At 43.1% G+C, this 19012-nt stretch overlaps 1 protein-coding gene across 4 annotated transcripts in view; it reads left to right on the forward strand.

Annotated features, from left to right (window-relative positions):
* Positions 1–19012, forward strand: part of RAB3B (RAB3B, member RAS oncogene family) — a 232478-nt gene that overhangs the window by 150780 nt on the left and 62686 nt on the right. For 3 of the 4 annotated variants that reach the window (XM_077149667.1, XM_077149669.1, XM_077149668.1), the window contains one exon: positions 11386–11613. In XM_077149667.1, coding sequence (XP_077005782.1) covers positions 11386–11613 — 228 coding nt within the window. Of the gene's footprint in view, positions 1–2980; positions 3124–11385; positions 11614–19012 lie in introns of those variants that run through there. The other variant, XM_077149670.1, reaches the window with a different exon arrangement.

Consider the following 19012-nt stretch of genomic DNA (forward strand, 5'->3'; position numbering starts at 1 on the left):
CATATACACACCCGTCAAGGCCCTGTGTAGGACAAAAGGATGTTCTGTGCATTAGAATCTACCCTTCTTGAGATTTTACTAAAATAGCATTTTTTCCCATTACAATAATAACCACAGTGTTTCCCCTTTATTGTTTACTATGTGCCTGGGACTTTACTGAGTGCTTGCCATTAGCCATCTCATTTTCTCATCTGATGTTCACAACAGCCCTGTAGGTAGGATTGTTGGTATCTTTACAGATGAGGAAGGGGGTGGTGGTGTACATACCAGAGAAGTTAGGTTATTTGCATAAGATCACACAGCAAACAAGTGGTAGAACAAGTGCTGAAAACCAAGGCTGTCTGACTCCAAGCCTGTGTTCTCCCTGCTTCACTATAAGGCCTTTCAAAAGAAGAAGAAAATAAACAGAAGACCAGAGGCTACAGAAAAGCATACCATTTGTTCTCATATTGTTTCATAGCTTTAAAAGGACAGTTTTACATGTTATCTCACTGTATCTGTGAAGAACGAATAATCATCATCACACCCATTTTGAGATGAGGGAACTTGTGGGAGGAAGAAATTGAGAGAGCAGGCAATGTAGGGTATTTGATTTTGAAATTATAGAGGCAACAGTTCTGGGTGATTATAAGGTTCAGGTATGACTATGTGTGCAGGTGGCTGAGTTGATGAGAAGAGGCCAAAGACTGAGAACCCAGGCAAGCATATGTCTATTAAAGTCCCCAGGAGACTAGCTGGACAAGGGTTAGTGAGGATGACCATGACCCAGGCAGGGGCCAAATGCATTAGGAGTCAATAGGTGTGAGTGGCATCCTTGATGAGGAAGAATAAGAGGGTGAGATGGCTGGAGAGCAAAGAGAATGAATTTCACGAGGGTGGAAGTGACAATGTTGGCCTCTCCTCCTGTCAGGAGGTGGTTTCCTGGAGGGTCAGGTTTCAATGAAGGCAAAGAAGCAATCTGAGTAATGTCTGAAGAAGTAGAGGGTGTATTGACAGATGAACGGGGTTTCACAGGGCACAGTGGAAAGGACTGGCAGCAGGTGGGCTGTGGGAAGATGAGCAGAAGGTGGGGAAGAAGCTCAGAACGGCATAAGAATGAGTCTGACATAGAGGGCAGACATCCCAAGGGCTGTCAGTTTTGGTGGTTCCCCACGCTGGAGAAATACAATATGGACAGGATCTAATGAAACTTTGGAAACATGTTTGGTATCAGACTTGGACCACTAAGATTTGGGACAAAGTAGGAGAGTGGAGAAGGACAATGATTCTAGACCAAAGCTGGTAGCTGGCTCCTGTGACCTTAAGGGAGATTGAAGTGAAGTCCAGTTGAGGGCAGGAGGGCTGTGCTAATTACCTCCTACACTTGTCTGCCCTGGCAGACTGGGACTACTGTTAAGTAGTCCAGGAAGAACATTTTCCCCCTCCTGTTGGCAGCCTCCAAGCTGCTTCTGGGGTTTGCACCTTTGCCTGTCCAGATTCTGTCCTGAGCCATGGATGTAGGAGCCAAGTGGCCACAAGAGTGTGTCTGAGAGGAAGCACCTGGCATAGGAAAAAAGAGTGCTGAACTTCAGACATTCATTCATGCAACTGCCCCGTGCCAGGCACTGTAGATAGGTACTAGTGATGCAGAGATGATTCTAGTGGAAGGGCAGATAATCACAATACAGCATGATTTGGAGTCGGGGAGGGGAGACGTGGGAGCACATAGGAGCACATAGGGTATCTGGAGGGTATCTGGGAAAGTCAGAAAAGGCTTTCTGGAGGAGCTAATAGAGTCTTGAAAGACAAGTGCAGGTTGATGAAGTAAACATAGTGGCATATGCTGGTTTGAAAGGATGTATGTCCCCTAGAAAAGCCATGTTTTAATCTAAATCCCATATCACAAAGGCAGAATAATTCCTATTCAATATTGTATGTTTAAAACTGTAATCAGATCATCTCCCTGGAGATGTGATTTAATCAAGAGTGGTTGTTAAGCTGGATTAGGTGATGACATGTCTCCACCCATTTGGTTGGTCTTGATAAATTTCTGGAATCCTATAAAAAAGGAAACATTTTGGAGAATGAGCAATTCAGAGGCAGCAGAGCAGAATGACATAGCAATGAGAAGAAGAGTCCACCAGCCAGCGACCTTTGGAGATGAAGAAGGAAAATGCCTCCCAGGGAGCTTCATGAAACAGGAAGCCAGGAGAAGAAGCTGGCAGATGATGCCATGTTTGCCATGTGCCCTTCCAGATGAGAGAACCTGACCGTGTTCACCATGTGCCTTTCCAGATGAGAGAGAAACTCTGTGCTTGCTGTGTGCCTTCTCACTTGAGGGAGAAACCCTGAACTTCAATCGGCCTTCTTGAACCAAGGTATCTTTCCCTGGATGCCTTTGATTGGACATCTCTATAGACGTCTTTCAATTGGGACCTTTTCTCGGCCTTAGAACTATAAACTAGCAACTTATTAAATTCCCCTTTTTAAAAGCCATTCTGTTTCTGGTATGTTGCATTCCGGCAGCTAGCAAACTAGAACATGGCACCTGTGGGGGAAAGGCACGGACAAAGGCACAGAGGCATGAGAAGGAGGCTGAGGAGGAGAAACATCAGCAGTTTACTGTGGCTGGAAAATACGTTGCCTGCGGGTAAAAAGTAGAGATGAGTGAGACTGGAAAGTTGGGGTGGACTAGCCAGGCAATAAGGTCCCAACTTTACCCTACGAAAAATGGGGAGCCATTGACAGTTTTTAACAAGGTTGGTGGTAATATGGTGACATTTGGAATGATCACTCAGCTGCTGGTGGAGCGGAGAGTGGAATCAGAGAGACCCTTTAGGAGGCTGTTGAGAAGTCTAGCAAGTGGTGCAGCCTGAACCAAGGGGAGAGCAGTGCAGTAAGAGAGGAAGACCAGGGAAGTGTTGAGGAGTGCCTAGAGTAGAGGGCGGCTCCCAGGTTTCCTCTGTAAGCAGCCATTCCTGTTCTGCTTCCCTCCCAAAGCTTTCATGACGAGGGAGCAATATAACGGACTCGAAAATGCTCAGGAAATGGCATAGCTTGGTGCCCTCCATCACCTACATAGTCATCCGGGCTCTCTAATCACCCTAGTAAAGTCAGGCTGTGGAGTGAGACGTGACAATTAAGGTAAGTCCGTTAGTCACCCAGATGTCGGGGAGCTGGGGCCCCCAAGGTGGTTAACCTCTGCATCTCTACACGTGCGGGCAGCTGAGGCCGGGGGCGGGGCAACCACCGACTCCGCCTCCTGGCGGGGCGGGGCGGGGCGGGGGCGCGGCGGGGACACAGCCGGAGCCCAGAGGCGCTGGAGCCTGAGCCTCAGCCCAGCCGCCGCTGTGGGAGCAGACCCGACCTACAGCGCCGCTCTCACCCGACCCGCCGCGTCCTCCCGCAGCCCCTCGCCGGGTTCCGCCGCTTTGCCCCGGAGCGAGCCCCGCGTCCGGCACCCCGAGCCCGAGGTAAGGGGCGCGGCCCCGGCACCCCGCTCCGGGAGGATGAGGGACCGCTTCCCGGCGCGGGGCTCCAGGGGCAGTGAAGCGGGAGCTGAGAAGGAGCACAGGGCAGCGGAGGGGGCACCGAGAGGCAGGGGCTGCAGGAGGCCGCTAAGGAGGGGGAGGCGCAGGGGACGGCTGGAGACTGAGGGGGGCGCTGAGGGGGTTCTGCCAGGACTGTGGGAATCGTTGCGGGAGCACCAAGCGCAGGGGGGCAGCAGGAGCCGGGAGCAAGAAAGAGGGCGCCGGGGTGAGAGGCAATTAGAGGGGCAGTAAGGGAAAGCTGAGGGGTGCCGGGGGTTATGGGGCGTTGGGGACGGGGGAGCAGGAAGGGTGCAGACAGGGGCATCAAAGGAGAGGATGGGGGGGGTTGTAGAGGTGAAGGGCTTAGGAGAGGGGACTGGGTCGGCGGGGGTCGTTTTGAGCAGGAGAGGAGTAATGTGGCGCTGAGGGGAAGGAGCGCAGGACAGGAGGACAGTGTCTAGTTTGGGAGACGGTAAAGGGGTTGGGGATGTGGAGACCTGGGGGAGAAAAGAATGCCGAGCGAGATTAGAGCTGGGTACCGGGAGGCGGGTAACCGTGAATAAGGGGCGAGGGGTGGGGCTTGGAGGCGGGAAGCTTGGAAAAAAATGGAAGGGTGAGGGGAGGCTGGGTCTACCCCGACTGCAGAGAAAGGGGCGGGGAGTTGGTGGACGGAGAGGACAGGGGGTTCTGTCGAGGGGTAGGGGGCACGTTGGAATAGAGCAGGGGTCTGCTGGCTGGGAGTGGAGGAACCCCCTCTCTGGGTCAGGTTAGGGAGGAGGCCAAATGGTGGTTGTGCAGTGAGGGTGGAAAGATAATTGGGGCCAGAGTGGAGTCCATGAATGCCCAGGCACTGACTATGCCTTGGTGCCTCAGAAAGCTGAGGAGGGGGCACAGACACTGGGCCCTGTTCACTGCCACCTGGGATCACCAACAAGAAGAGAATCCGTGGACAGAAAATTTCATCCACCTTTAGACTCAGTTCTGGAGCCGAAGAAGCTTTTGGAAGGGACTTTTGGAGGTGGGCAGGGGTGCAGTATCTGGAGGCTAATAGAGTGTGGAGAGGGTGGGGAGAAAGACCCGCCCTCTATCCCAATTTCCCCCAAATCCAGTGGAAAACGATAGGTATGGGGGACAATAAAAGAGTGGGTGTTGTATGTGGATAGATGTGTGCCCACCTGTTCTGTATCTATAAACACAGGAAGACCATGAAAGTCTTTGAAAAACCATGTGGTGTTGGGAAGCCCTGTCACTGCGGGAATCAGAGCTTTTTGGGAAGGGGCGGGTCAGGGAAGGATTCCTGGCAAGAAGGATTTAGCTAGCAGCAGAGTATAGTGTGTTCCTACCAGAGAAAACAGCATGGGAAAAGGCAAAAAATCTAAAACGATTTCCAGTACAAGAAATGAATCTCCAGTTTCTTAAGGATTGTGACATGGAGGGAGGCATAAGTAACCCATAGAGAATGTTTAAGTAGGTTTCCCTTCTAAGCTCTGTACTCCTTAGTCCACTCCATCTCCCCAGAGTCCAGCAAGGGCCTGGTGCACAGCAGGTGCTCGGTGAATGCTGGTCGAATGAACAATTGAGCAGTGTTGGTGCTCCTGCCTCGATATCCTCATCCACCCTCAAGAAACGTTGTGAGAACCAAATAAGATAATATGGGTGAAAAGAGCTTTGTAAACTGTAAAGCACTGTTCAAAAGAGAGGCCACTGATGTTATTATGCAGGTGTGCTTCCATTTTGTCAGCAATCACACCATGGCTATCTCTTTCCAATCTGGAGAAGGAAGGGGATGAATATTTATCAAGCATTTATGGCATGCAAGATGGAATGCATCAAAAGCACCCAATAGAGAGCTTGTCATTTAGTAAGTGCTCAACAAATGATAGCTATTATGATACTGTTTCTGTGGCTTTAAGAAAACAGTAAGGAGGTAGGCCAGGCTGGGTTAGGGGTAAGGGACAGTGGGGAATGGTCTAAAAGAAGGTTGAATTAGAAAAGTTGGTAGACAATGATTCTAGAGAAGAGGAGCATGTAGTAGGTTGAGGTCCATATTTTGCCACATACCCTCCTTTTCCCCATTGATAAATGTTTCCAAAAAGAAGACAGGGAATTATTTTTATTGAGCACCTGCTATATACTATGGTAGACACTTTACCCACATTACCTATGATCTTCCCAACAATGCTTGTTTTAAAAATCAGGAAATTGTGTCTTTAGTCATAGGAAATTTCTTGCTTAAGTCTCATAGCTAATAAGTGATAGAGCTGGACATTGAGTTGACTCCAAACCCCAAACTATTTTCACTACCCAGGATGACTTGCTAGAAGAATACATAAAGCACACACACACAAATTTAAAAGGAGTTTATAAAGCACTTTTCTATTTACTGGTTTTAATTCTTATAACAGTTTTTTTTTTTCCCCAGGAATTCATTTTATTAATTCATTTTATAGATGAGGAAAAGGAGGCCCAGGGTGCTATTTGTCTAAGGTTATACAACCACAGAGAGACTTGGGCTCAGCCCAGGTCTCTTGGACTTAGTCTCACACTCTTTCCAATAAAAGAAGAGTTCATCTACTTACTTGTTTATTCCATTTATTGAGTTGATCTCTTCTTGCTGGATTTTATGGTTCTCTATGTGTATCCCTCTTCCTGGTTGAAGTCGGCCTCTTCCTTAGGCATCCTTTTCTGCTGTCTATCAAACTGAAAGTGTTGCTTGCTTTTCACACTCTTTGGAGGAATTATCTCTTTCTTTCCCCCAGTCTGACCAGGGATGGCTTCCCAGATGGTCCCTGGATCTTCATTTGTATTGCTTGTCACAGAGACAGTGAGTTACCCAGCTCTATCATTTATGCGACTGTCACAAAAGAAAGGGGAGATTTCATCGATGCTTATCTTACAAATGTGGTTCTGCACACACCACTGTACAGTAATCTGTCTGCTCACATCTGCCTCAGAGGGTTGCTAGTTGGAAGGCTTTGTGCCTTTCTCCCATGTCTGTGTCTCTCCTGTCCTCCTCTTAAGAAGAGCCCTTTGGGGGCTTCTGTCTGAATGTGCCTTCCAACTGAACCTCTCAGCCTTCTGCCTCTCCTTGTTCTCACACCACTTACTGGGAAAGCTACCCTGTGTGTGCATAAACAGCTATTGACAGTAATGTATGGCCAGTGTTAGGAAAAAGAAGCTCAGGGTGTTGGGGATGCTGTTTCATTCATGCGAAAATTGTGGTTTTTGTTTTCCCTAGGCCCAAATCCAGTCTGGAAATCATCAGACCCTACAACTGACTTGCTGCGTGACCTTGGACAAATAACTGCCCTTTATTGAGCCTCATTTTTTTTTTCTTAACTTGTAAAATGAAGGGTGGTGGATAAGATCAGAAATTGAAACTGTTTTTTAACTCTTGTCATTACTTCCTACCATCATACCTGTGGCAGACTTACATAATAAAGGCAGGCATTTTCCTGCTGATTCTACACAAGACTGCAGAATTTCTCTCAACACAGTGTATGATGCACTCATATAAATTCTCTCATTTAATTCCACAAAAGCCTTATGAACTGGGTAATATCTCATTTTATACATGGGGGCATTAAGGCTTGGAGTTTAAGTTCCCAAGTTCATATAGAATACTGGGAAAATTGGCAACAGAAACCAGATTTTTTCTTGTTTGGAGCTGCCACTTCAAAATCCCTTCTAGCTCTAGCAATCTAAGATTGTAAAACCAGTTGCATTAGAAAAATGAAGATCAATAATATGACATTTATATTGAAAGTTTGATACATGGTAAATGCTCAAGAAGTGTTTCTTGGAAGAAGTAATATCCCCTAAGGATTTACTAGGCCTAGGGTTGACAGGTAAAGCTTGGCTGAATTCACAAAGGGAGGCAGACAGTTAATTGTAAAATAAGCTCAACTAATGGAACCCCATATAGAGAGAGGACATATTTTGAACATATTTTGACTACAGGAGTGAAGAAAAGGTACTGATGAAATAATATTTATTTAGTACCTACCATGGGCCAAGAAATCATGTTAGATAATTTGCAAATAGTACTGTGCATTCTGTCTGTACCACACTGCTGTGAAGGGGGTAGTATTTTCTCCATTTTAAGGTAAAAATGCTGCAGCTCAGAGAGGTGATGTGACTTGCCCGGGCATTCAACTGAGGAATGGAGCAAGGATTTAAACTTTCCCCATAACACTGTAGGGTATAAGTCTTGTCTCAGATGTTAACTGTGAGACTTGGGCAAATCTTCTAATCTCTGGTCCTCAATTTCCTTCCTGATGAAATGGGATTAATGATTCCTATCCTTCAAATTTTATTTCCCAGGTTTCTTTAGATGATTAAGTAAGATAAAGGTCATGAAACTGAGATAAAAATCAAATGTGTATGTTAGTAAAGTTACTCTTTGATCTAGCAGTTTCACCTCTAGAAGGAAATTCTAGAGAATTCCTTATTCTCTCTTAAGGAATAATAAGGAAGTAAACAAAGATTTCTGTAAAGAAATGTTTATCATGGGTGGAAAATGGTGGCTCAGTGGCAGAGTTCTCGCTTGCCATGCTGGAGGCCTGGGTTTGTTTCCCGGTGCCTGCCCATGTAATATAAATAAATAAATAAATAAATAAAATGTTTACTGTGGGTTAATTGATGATAAGTAAGAATAGAAAAACAAATGCACAGTATTTTAAAAATTGGTCATATGATATCTATAGGATAGAATATAATACAGTCAACTGAAATGATATATATGAAGAGCTTTTAATGTCTCAGTAAAACATTTATGAATAATGTTAAGAAGTACAGTATGCAAAATTAATGATAATATTATCTCAGCCATTAAAATATGTAGAGAAGGTATAGAGTAGAATATAGAGTATGCTACTATTTACATATAAATAAAAAGTATAAATGGACCTCTGCTTATATGTGAAGACTAACTGTGAAGGATACATAAATTGGTAACATGTTTGCCTTTGAGGAAGAAAACTGGAGTTGTGTATCAGGGTGGAAGCAAGACTTACTTTTCACTGCAAATTTGTAGTTTTCATATTACTTATTTTTTAATGCTAAAAATTGGAATGTAAGGCAAACTACAGATGGTGAGAGAGTAACACTTGCATAAAGTGAATTATTTGCAGTAACTGTATTAACTTTGAAAAATTAAAATTTTTTAAAAATTATTTTTAAAAATAGCCATAATTTTAAAAAATAAATGACACTCTTACATGAATAAATATAGTAGGAAATACACTAAAATGTTAACTGTCAATTTCTGAGTGGGTGAAGTGAAATGTCATAATTTAAAGTTCTCTTTTTTAAACTTGTATATTTTTCAAGTCTTCTGTCATGAGTATTTACTTTCTCAATGGAAGGTTTTTCTTTTATAAACAAAGAAAGATGACTGGCAGCAAGTGGAGAATGGTTATGAGGTCGTTGTGGTTGTTTCCCTTGTTTTTGGTAGGCAGAACATTATTCCTTTGAATCCCAAATTCCTGAAATTGGCTCTGCATCTTGGACCATGTAAAACTGAAAAGTTAAGGATATGAGGTGCAGGAAAATGGCACCTTCTCCTCCCCAACCTCTTTCTTCCTCCATGTAAATGCTACACCTCAGTCTTCAAATGTCCTGAGTGTATTCCACACTTGCCTAATGAGTCTTGTCATGAGGCAGATTGATGCAGGGTTAGAGCCGAGGGTCACAGATAAAATCTTGAGAGCTGGGAGCAAAGAGAATGAAGAACCAAGGCCCGTGAGGCTCATGGTGACATGTTCAAGGAAATATTTTTAAAGGGCTCCTGGTAATTCCACATATTTTTCTGACCTTTCTTCAAGCGAGCTTTAAATTGTCTACATTCATCACAACTTGTTCTTACAGCTCACCTGAGAGCCAACAGAGCCAACTTCACTAGTTTTGCCCTCTTTCTTTCCCTTGGGGGGAAAAAAAAAGCAGAAATTTCTAAAGAGAGTGACAGCCTGGACATTATCTCACATTAGAAATGTCTTCCCACCCAGCCTCATGTGAGTACCCAATGCTGAGCACAAGGAAAGATTTTAGGGGGAGAATTAGGGTATTTGTGGCTGGCAGGATGTAGAAGAAGCAACTGGAGATCCAAATAAAAATATAACCTAAGTGCTGGATTATGGGGTTCAGATTCAAAGAGTTCTAGGAAAGGGGAATATGGTGGCAGGTCTGCAAGGGCTGGGGTCTCAGGGAAGGGCTGATGCATAAATATTTGCTGGATGAATGAGTGAATGAACAAATAAAAAATCTAGGCTTTGAAGAATTTGGAATAATAATGACTTATATTCACACCTGTGTGAAATTTACCAGTTTATTAAGATCTTAATCATTATTACCTCATTTGAGTTCTGTGACAGCGCTGTGAGAAAGGAAGGGCAGAAACTGTTCTCCTGTTTCAAGAGATTGAGCTCCAGAGTGATGAAGTGACTTCTGTTAATTCAGCACACTTTTATTGAGTGTTGATTATCTGCTAGGACTTAAAACTAGGTATATTAGTTTCCTAGAGCTGCTGTAAGAGTAGCAATAACTGGTTGGCTTAAAATAGCAGAAATGTATTCTCTCATGGTTCTGGAAGTTGGAAGTTCAAAATCAAGGAGTTGGCAGGGCCGCACTCCCTCCAAACTCTCTGGGAAGATCCTTGTCTTTTCCAGTTTCTGGTAGCCTCAGGCATTCCTAGGCTGTGGCAGGATCACTGCAGTTTCTGTCTTTGTCTTCACATGGCCGCCTTCCCCCGGGTCTGTGTCTCTTCTCCTTTTCTTATAAGGACACCAGTCGTATTGGATTAGGGCCCATCACAATTCAGTATGATTTCATCTTAACTTGATTATATCTGCAAAGACCCTAATCCAAACAAGGTCACATCCGCAGTTACTGGGGCTTAGGACTTCAACATATCTGTTTTGGAGACACAATTCATATCCCATAAAGCCAGGGATACAGAAATAAAAGTACCTTGAATCCCAGATGCTCAGTATAAAGGAACCAGAATAGAAAATAGTTCTGAAAGAAAACAAGTGACCTTAGAGGTTAGTTCTGCTGTGCTCTGGGAGCATTGAGGCAGGAGTGCCAGCCTCTGCTATGCACAGGGAAGGTAACACTTAACCTGGGTCCACAAGGACCTATATGAGTTTATCAGGAGGAGAAGGGCATTCTAGGAAGAAGGACTATATAATAAAAGGACAAAGGCAAGAAATAGCATTGCATACTTGGAGAAAAGTGTTTAATTTTGATACAATGGTAGCACAATGGGGGAAGAACTGCGGGGATAAAGCTTAGAAAGCAGTTCTTTGGCTAGTTGTTTATTTGTCAAGCTGAAAAGTTTGGGTCTGATTATTAGGGCTGATTGGGAAGCTATAAACATTTTTGAAACAGGGTAAGTATAATCCTATACTGGACACCACCTGCAATGTTCATGTCTCAACTTAGGAGCTGCCTCTTCCAGGAGACCCTCCTTGACCATGCCTCCGGGTTGGGTTAGATGCTTCCTGTGGGCTTCCTTAGCTAGGGCTCCCCTCTATCTTTGTTTTCCTTTGTTTACCTGTTTTTCCACTCTAGTTTGTGGCTGCCCAGATATCAGAAGCCATGTCAGATTCATATTTGTATGAATCTCAACACAGGGTTTAACCCAGGGCAATGTGCTCGGTAAATACTTGCTGAAGGAATGGATGGGAGGAGCTGGGCCTCACTCTAGATCCTGAGACAGCACCAGGGACAGGATCACGGATGGGGTGATTCTGAGTGTGTATATTTCTTTGGTAAGCCGGGGTGGAGAATGAATATGTGAATGGTGACCACTAGAAGTTTGGTGACTTAGGATGACACTGGAGGTATGTCTCTGAGTAACCACAGGTTTCTCCTGCAGATGGCTTCAGTGACTGAAGGTAAAGCTGGTGTCAAAGATGCCTCTGATCAGAATTTTGATTACATGTTCAAACTGCTCATCATTGGCAATAGCAGCGTGGGCAAGACCTCCTTCCTTTTCCGCTATGCTGATGACACTTTCACCCCAGCCTTTGTCAGCACTGTGGGCATTGACTTCAAAGTGAAGACAGTCTACCGTCATGAGAAGCGAGTGAAACTGCAGATCTGGGTGAGTCCTGGGCATCTTGGGCAGAATTGTCCCCTAGGAGGTGACTGGTCTGCAAGAACAAGGTCTGGGAGGAGGGGCCAGCTTGGACATTCTGGGTGTTATGGTATCAAGTGCCTGGGCTGCCACTTGTGGGTTTTATACAGGTTTGCTCTCCTCTGGAGCCCAGTAGCTTCTGTGACTTAACTGTTAAGAGGCTTTAACCTGGCCTTTATAAAGAAGTGACCACGAACCTGGGCTTTAGAGTCAGAGACCTGGGCTCAGAGACCAGGTCTGCCACTTATGAGCCATAGAACCTTGACTAAATTACTTAATCTCTTTCTTCATTGAGGTATGATAGTAGTATCAACACTATTGGGAGGATTCAATGAGATAATGCTTGTAAAATTGCTTAGCACAGTTCCTGGCATATATTAAGTGCACAATAAATGTTAGCTACTGAATCAGTTATCCATTGCTGTGTAACAAATCACCCCAAAACCTGATAGCTTAAAAACAGCAATTATAATCAATTATCACAGTTCCTGTGGGTCAGAAATTCGAGAGTGGCTTGGTTCAATGGGATTGAAGTCAGATGTTATGGATGTTGCAGATAGGGGTTGCAGTCAAATGTTGGCTGGGCTGCAGCCATCTGAAGGTTAGATTGGGGCTGGAGGACTCAATTCTAAGGTTACACACTCATATGCTTAGCAAATTGATCCTGCCTGTTGGCAGGAGGCCTTAGTTCCTCCCCACGTGGTTCCCTCCATGGAGCTCCTTATGTGTCTTCATGGTGTAGTATCTGGCTTCACCCAGAGTGAGAGATCCAAGAAATCAAAGAGGATGTGGTAAAGTGTCTTAGGACCTAGTCTCAGAGTATGCTATTGGTCACTGTTTCAATATTTACATAAGTCACACAAGGGTGTGAATACTGGGGAGTGAGGATCATTGGGGACCACCTTGGAAGCTGGCCACCACAGCTACTATTATTGGTATCTACCAATGGCATTAATAAAATTACTAATAAAATATATACAATGGTACTAATAAACTAAGATTTGAGATGATATAGCAATATGTATATCATATACTTTTAAATAATGAATTAGCAGTAGGGATGGAAATTTTGAAAACTCGTGCTTTAAAGTATTCAAAACACGTTTATTATCTGTTCATTCTACTTGTTAAATGTACATCAATAAGTTGTGCACATATCTTATTAGGATACTCTGTATACAGTACTTTTTACACAACATTTCCCATATGTTAATATTCTCTCACAATTAACCCCATGAGATAGATATTATTTTAATATCTTCCCATTTTAGAGAAGGAAAAAAACACAGGCTCAGAGGTTAATTGACTTGCCTTAGGTCACACAGCTAGAAAGTGGGATTCAAACTCAGATTTAAAATTATGTGTACTTTTCTCTACACTGTACGCCATAGGTCTTATGGAGCTCATTTATAATAATGTTAAATATTAACTTATGTAGAGATAAGAGTTCATTTACTTTTTATTAAAAGCATTGAGGAATCATAAACCACTAGAAATGGAAGAAGCTATACAGATCATCTAGTTCAGTCATCCTCAAAGTGTGGTCTCCAGTCCTGCGACATCTGTCTCATCAGGAAATTTGCTACAAATGTAAATTCTCTGGTCCCACCTTGGACCTACTGAATAAAAACTCCAGCGTATGGCCCAAGATTCTGTGTTTTAACAAACCTTCCAGGTGGTTCTGATGCAGGCTAAAGTTTGGCAACCACTGACCTCGTTTAAGTACCTCATGGAGTCAACAATCATTTATTAAGTACCTATTATGTCCCATCCTTGCAACCAAGTCACAGAGGGGTGTGAGAGCATAAGGTATTTGGAGTGTGGCAAGCAATACAGTGAAACTGGAGTAAGGCTGTGAAAAAGTAGGGTGCTGAGAGAGAAGTTTGCTAGGGAGGCTATCAGGTGGGCAATTTGGGAGTCAAAGAGATCTTGTTCAACAAGCTGAAGGTCCTATGCCAATAATCTCTAAAGTGGGTACATGCCTGAAAATAATCTTTTAGGAGCCAAAGAAATTATTGGTGCTTATTTTTATCTATAATGTAAAATAAATTAATTTTTGCTCATATGTACTATATGGATACAGATGCCTTCATTTAGTCCCCATATCATTTGGGCATGTATCTTTCCTACACACCCAAAATCCTGTGAAAGTAGGAGGTATTATGCACTGCTCAGGGGTTGGCAGTGGTGCCTCACCTACTCCTTTCTTCATTTTTAGCCCATTGTGAGCTTTTGCAGTTTTCTTGTACCTGGTTAAGTGGATTTATTGATTATGCTGTCTAGTTTTAACTAAATGAACCCCACAATGGATATGTGGCTTTAAAAGATTCCTATAAAGAAACTTCTGCAAACTATACTAATTTTAGTGAGCCCAAGGAGATGGCTGAACTGATGTGCTACTCCTAGCACAAGTTCATCAGCCACGTTCCAAAGTAAAATCAATGAAGATCTAATTAGATCTTCAATAATTAGATAGACAATCACATTGCTTTTGCTGAAGAAAAATTAGCACACCATTAGTTGTTTTTTTTGTGTATGTGTGTGTGTGTGTGTTTTTGGTGTATGCGCTTTTTTATAGCAAAAAAGTTTTCTGTACTGTTAATAAATATATTTAAATTGAAACATTTAAATATTGTTTATTTCATTTAAAAATCTATTTTAGCATTTTTTTGTATACAGAAGTATGTATATATATGTGCTTAATGTTTTATTCTAATTTAAAGGGGTATAAGGTTGGAGATGTTTCACACAGACAGTGAAAAGCCATAGAACAGTTTTTAACGAGGTCAGATTTGCATTCTAGAATGATCCCTGTCTTCTGTTTGGAGGGTAGAGGGAAAAGAAGGAAAGAAACCAGTGGCTATAAAACTTTGAATTAAGACAGTAACAAAATAACATAAAGCATAGGAATGAGGAGAGAGATTCGAGAGATCTAGGACTAGAATTTACAGAATTTGATCATCGGTTAACTGTATAGGAAAAGGGAGGGCTGGAAGTCCAAATTTCTGGTGAATTTGAGTTCTGTGATTTTTTTATTTTTTATTTTTAAGCTGCCTGAGCTTTGGTAAATTACTTCGCTTCCTTGAATAGATTATGTCTTCAACTGTCAAAGCCTCAAAAGGTTTTCAAGGGAGGGGCTTTTCTGTAGCATTGCACCTGGTACTTTTTTTTTTTTTTTAAGATTAAGATTAGTAAAATCTCTAAATTAGGTGAAGAGGGGGCCTTTTTATCCCACCTTTCCCTATTCTTGACATGTTAAATTTCTACCAAAGCTCATGGTCTAATTAGCCAACATCAGATAAATGCTTTTACCTAGATGTACCTGGCACATTTTGAGAAAGCAATAAATGTTAGGTTCCTTTCTTTTTCTGCCTTCTGGTCCACATGCAGTCACAGGGCGCCCTGGGAGGGCACCCACCTGCAGTTCTAGGAGTGTTGGAACAGCATCCAGTATGAAGTGCTCATTTAAATTCCTCGGACCCATTTGATCCCTCCCAGGGGATTTCAGAACACTTCTGTCAATGCTCTAAAGGTGGAAAGTGGAGAGGGAAGAATAGGAGGTTATAAGCATGGCTGAGCAGGACCACCCACAAGAATTTTTGTCATCTCTGGGAAAATGTTAGAACATGAGGGGATTCGGAGTACTTTTGTTCCCTGTGGTGGTTTGCCACATTTGCCCCTGAAAGCCCCCTTTATTTCCTGTGAGGCTAATTATTGTGGATCAGAGAAGAGACTCTATCTGTGAAGGTAGGAGTAGGGGAGAAGCCTCATTAACAGGGAATGAGGACAAGCACAGGTGTGAGAGGAAGGATACTAGGTAATTCTACAGCAACGGACCTGACTGGGGGCCACTCACAGCTGGGTGCTGGTTGCCAAGCAACCTCTGGAGCCCTGTGAGAAGAGAAGACAGGATGGGGCCTTCTGCAACCTCCACATGGGCCCCCAAACAGACTGTCAGATCTGGTGCTGATCAAGGGAAAAATCCTGTGATCTGTGGGAGGACTGAACTAAGCTAGTACTCTGAAATCTGAATTCCAACCTGGCTCTGCCCTGTACTCATTGTGTGACCTGAAGCAATAAGGATCCCCTTCCATGGGCCTATTCTCCCAACTATCAAATGGAGAAAATAATCCTGATTTTTCTTGCCTCCTGGGTTGTTGTGAAGATCAAGTGAGGAAATGGAAAGGAAAGCTCAGGGAGAACGGTGAAGCCTTGGGTAGATTAGAAGGATGGTGGATGTTGTCAGGCATGTGAATTCTTGTATGTGCTTGAAGTCATACTTTGTGACTTTCACATTTTCACTCTGACCCAGGGAGGTAGTTATCTCCTTAAAGAATGGGTGGTTGAGGCCAGAGATGTCAGGTTACCTTTGCGAATCCAAACTGTAAGCTTCACCCTTTCATTGAATAGACATTTATCCGGTGCTCAGTCTGTACCAGGTATTGTAGTCGGTGTGGGAATACATCCTTCCTGCTCTCATAAAGTGTACACTCTGATAAGGGAGATAAGACAGTGAGTACGTGAATAAAAAATATCTAATTTCATGTGGTAAGGGCTTGAAGGAAAACTATACACTTGTTTCAAACCCAGGAATTGGCACTCAGAGCTCAATTATCACTGAACTGTGACTCAGGTCTCAACTCTAGACTCGCAGCCAGGATACAGGCTCAATTCTTATATTAGTCAGAGTTCTCCAGGGAAAGAGCTGGCAGGAGACACATGTATGTATATTTATATATTATGAATGTTATGAAATTTATTATAGGAATTAGCTCACATGACTTGGGGGTGAGCAAGTCCAAATTCCTTGGGGCAAGCCACAAACTGGGAACTCCAATGAAGGTTTTTAGTGAATTCCCCTGGAGAAGTTCGGCTGGTTGAAGTAGAGATGGAAATTCTCCCTTCTGAGTGGGAAATCATCAATTTTCATTTTAAGGCTTTCAACTAACTGGATGAGCCTTCTCTACTTGTTGAAGTCAGTCTCTTTAGTTAATTATAGATAAAATCAGTCATAGATGCAATCAATTTACTGATGATTTAAATCTGCAAAATATCCTCAGATCAATGCTTGCTTAACCAAACCAACTGGACACCCTAATCTGGCCAAGTTGACACATGAGCTTAACCATCACCGCTCTATTCACAGATTTAAAAGGCTAGCTTAGTTTATGTCAGCTTGCCCCAGGCACAGTTCCTCTTCATTGTGGAAAGACAGATTCTCTTCCTTCCCATTCCTACCAGTGAGGTTTATTTGGTGACCGGGATGTCAAGAAGACTTTAAAGAAAAAAGCATCTCATTGTCTAGAGTTACTTGTATAAAGATGGGGGGAAGAACTCAGGGGATGGACTGGTGTATTAGTCAGGATTCTCTAGGGAAATAGAATCAACAGGAGATATCGGCAAATACGAGATTTTATAAAAGTATCTCACACAACTGTGGGAATGCATGAGTCCACATTCTGTAGAACAGGCCATGAACTGGTAACAACAATGAAGGTCTTCAGTGAATTCCCAGGAGAGGCTGGCTGGCTGAAGCAGAGATGAAAGTTCTCTCTTCTAACTGCTAAAGTTGACACCTCTCCCTTAAGTCTTCAACTGACCGAGTTAAATTCAGTTGATTGGATTCTCTCATTGTGCAAGACACTCCCCTTAGTTGAACATAGATGTAAGCAGCTATAGATGCAATCAACTGACTGTTTAAGTCCACAAAATGACCTTACAGTAACAGTTAGGCCAGTGCTTGCTTGACCAGACAACTGGACACCATCATCTGGTGAGGTTGACACATGAACCTAACATCACAGTCCACCCCTCGTCAACTTGACAGCTATATACATCACCTTAAACCATATTTAATCTCTAAATTGAACATAATAATAGGCATTTTTTTGCCTAACAGTACACAACTGTCCTGCTTACCACCAGAAACACACTAAATGTCTCCAGAATAGGGTGCAAGTGCTTGGGTAATATTCACTCTTAAACTTGATCTCCTATAACTTAAATACTATGATATGAACAGTACAACTTATATCATATAATAAGGGAATACGATAGAGAAGGAAACAAAGATATTTGCTTTATATACAAATACAGACATACTCTTAACAAAGCAAGGAAGAACTTTTCATACCGTTAACAGGCCTCGTTTCTGTAACTGGTCACATAGTCATAGTTCGTATTTATCACTACCTTCTTCCACTACCCATTACATGTTCCCTTAGCAAGGCTGGTAAGGTGACCCAAACCTTCAATCCTGAAGTTTCTGGGCCATTGATAGTCCTGCCTAGATTGGGTTATTGCAGTTTTCCATTGACTTTAATCACGGCATGGTAGTACTAAGAAACATCCTAGGGGATCTCATGTATTCCATACAAATTCTTCTTTACCTCCTTTGTATAGTTGCAATACTTTATCCCCTTGATAGTCAGGATCAGTCACCCCAGACAGTATCTCCTTCCTTGCCTGTTGATTCAGAGGTATGAGAAGCCCAAAGTGGGGAAGTCTTAACTTCCAGTTCAATGGAATCATTGTTGTGTCTACTGCTGGGAGCACTCCTCTTCTTGGAAGTAAGATCTATAGACCAGCAGAGCTTAAGGTTACAGGGATAGGAAGCAAAACTTTTTCTAGTCAATTATTAGAGATGATAGTGTGTGGTGCCACTCTCATTTCCACCCCTTGATTCCTGGTCCTGTGAATCCTGGCTATGGAGAAACAGCACTATAAAGTGGACCCACATACAGCCTCCTGAAGAACATTGCTGAGCCCTGCAAGGTATTGCCACCTAGTTGGCACGGTAATTGAGTGTTCAAAGGCCATTCCACCATTCTATCAACCCAGCTGCCTCTGTATGATGGGGAACATGGTAAGACCAGAAAATTCCATGAGTATATGCCCATTCCCACACTTCATTTGCTATGAAGTGGGTTCCTTGATCAGAAGCAATGCTGTGTGGAATACCATGATGGTGGATAAGTGTTTTAGTTTCCTAATGCTGCCAGAAGGCAATATACAAGAAATGGAATGCTTTTATAAAGGGGATTTATTAAGTTACAGGTTTACAGTTCTAAGGTCTTAAAAATGTCCAGACTAAGATATCCAAAGAAAGATACCTTGATTCCAAAGAAAGGCTGATATCTATCACATGGGAAGGCACATGGCTGGCATCTTGTGGTTCTTGTTCCTGGTTCCATTGCCTTTAGCTTCTGATTCTTGTGGCTTTCTGAGCTGGAAAAGAGAAGGTATTGTGATAGGAGTGGGGGCCATGGACATTTGGGCCACTTCCTCATGTAACTTACTTGTGCCTTCAGGACCTGCTTGAGCCCTATCTCATATATACCATTTGAATTTTATGTTGGATTGATAT

The sequence above is a fragment of the Tamandua tetradactyla genome, chromosome 2 (assembly GCF_023851605.1).
Source record: "Tamandua tetradactyla isolate mTamTet1 chromosome 2, mTamTet1.pri, whole genome shotgun sequence".
NCBI lineage: Eukaryota > Metazoa > Chordata > Mammalia > Pilosa > Myrmecophagidae > Tamandua > Tamandua tetradactyla.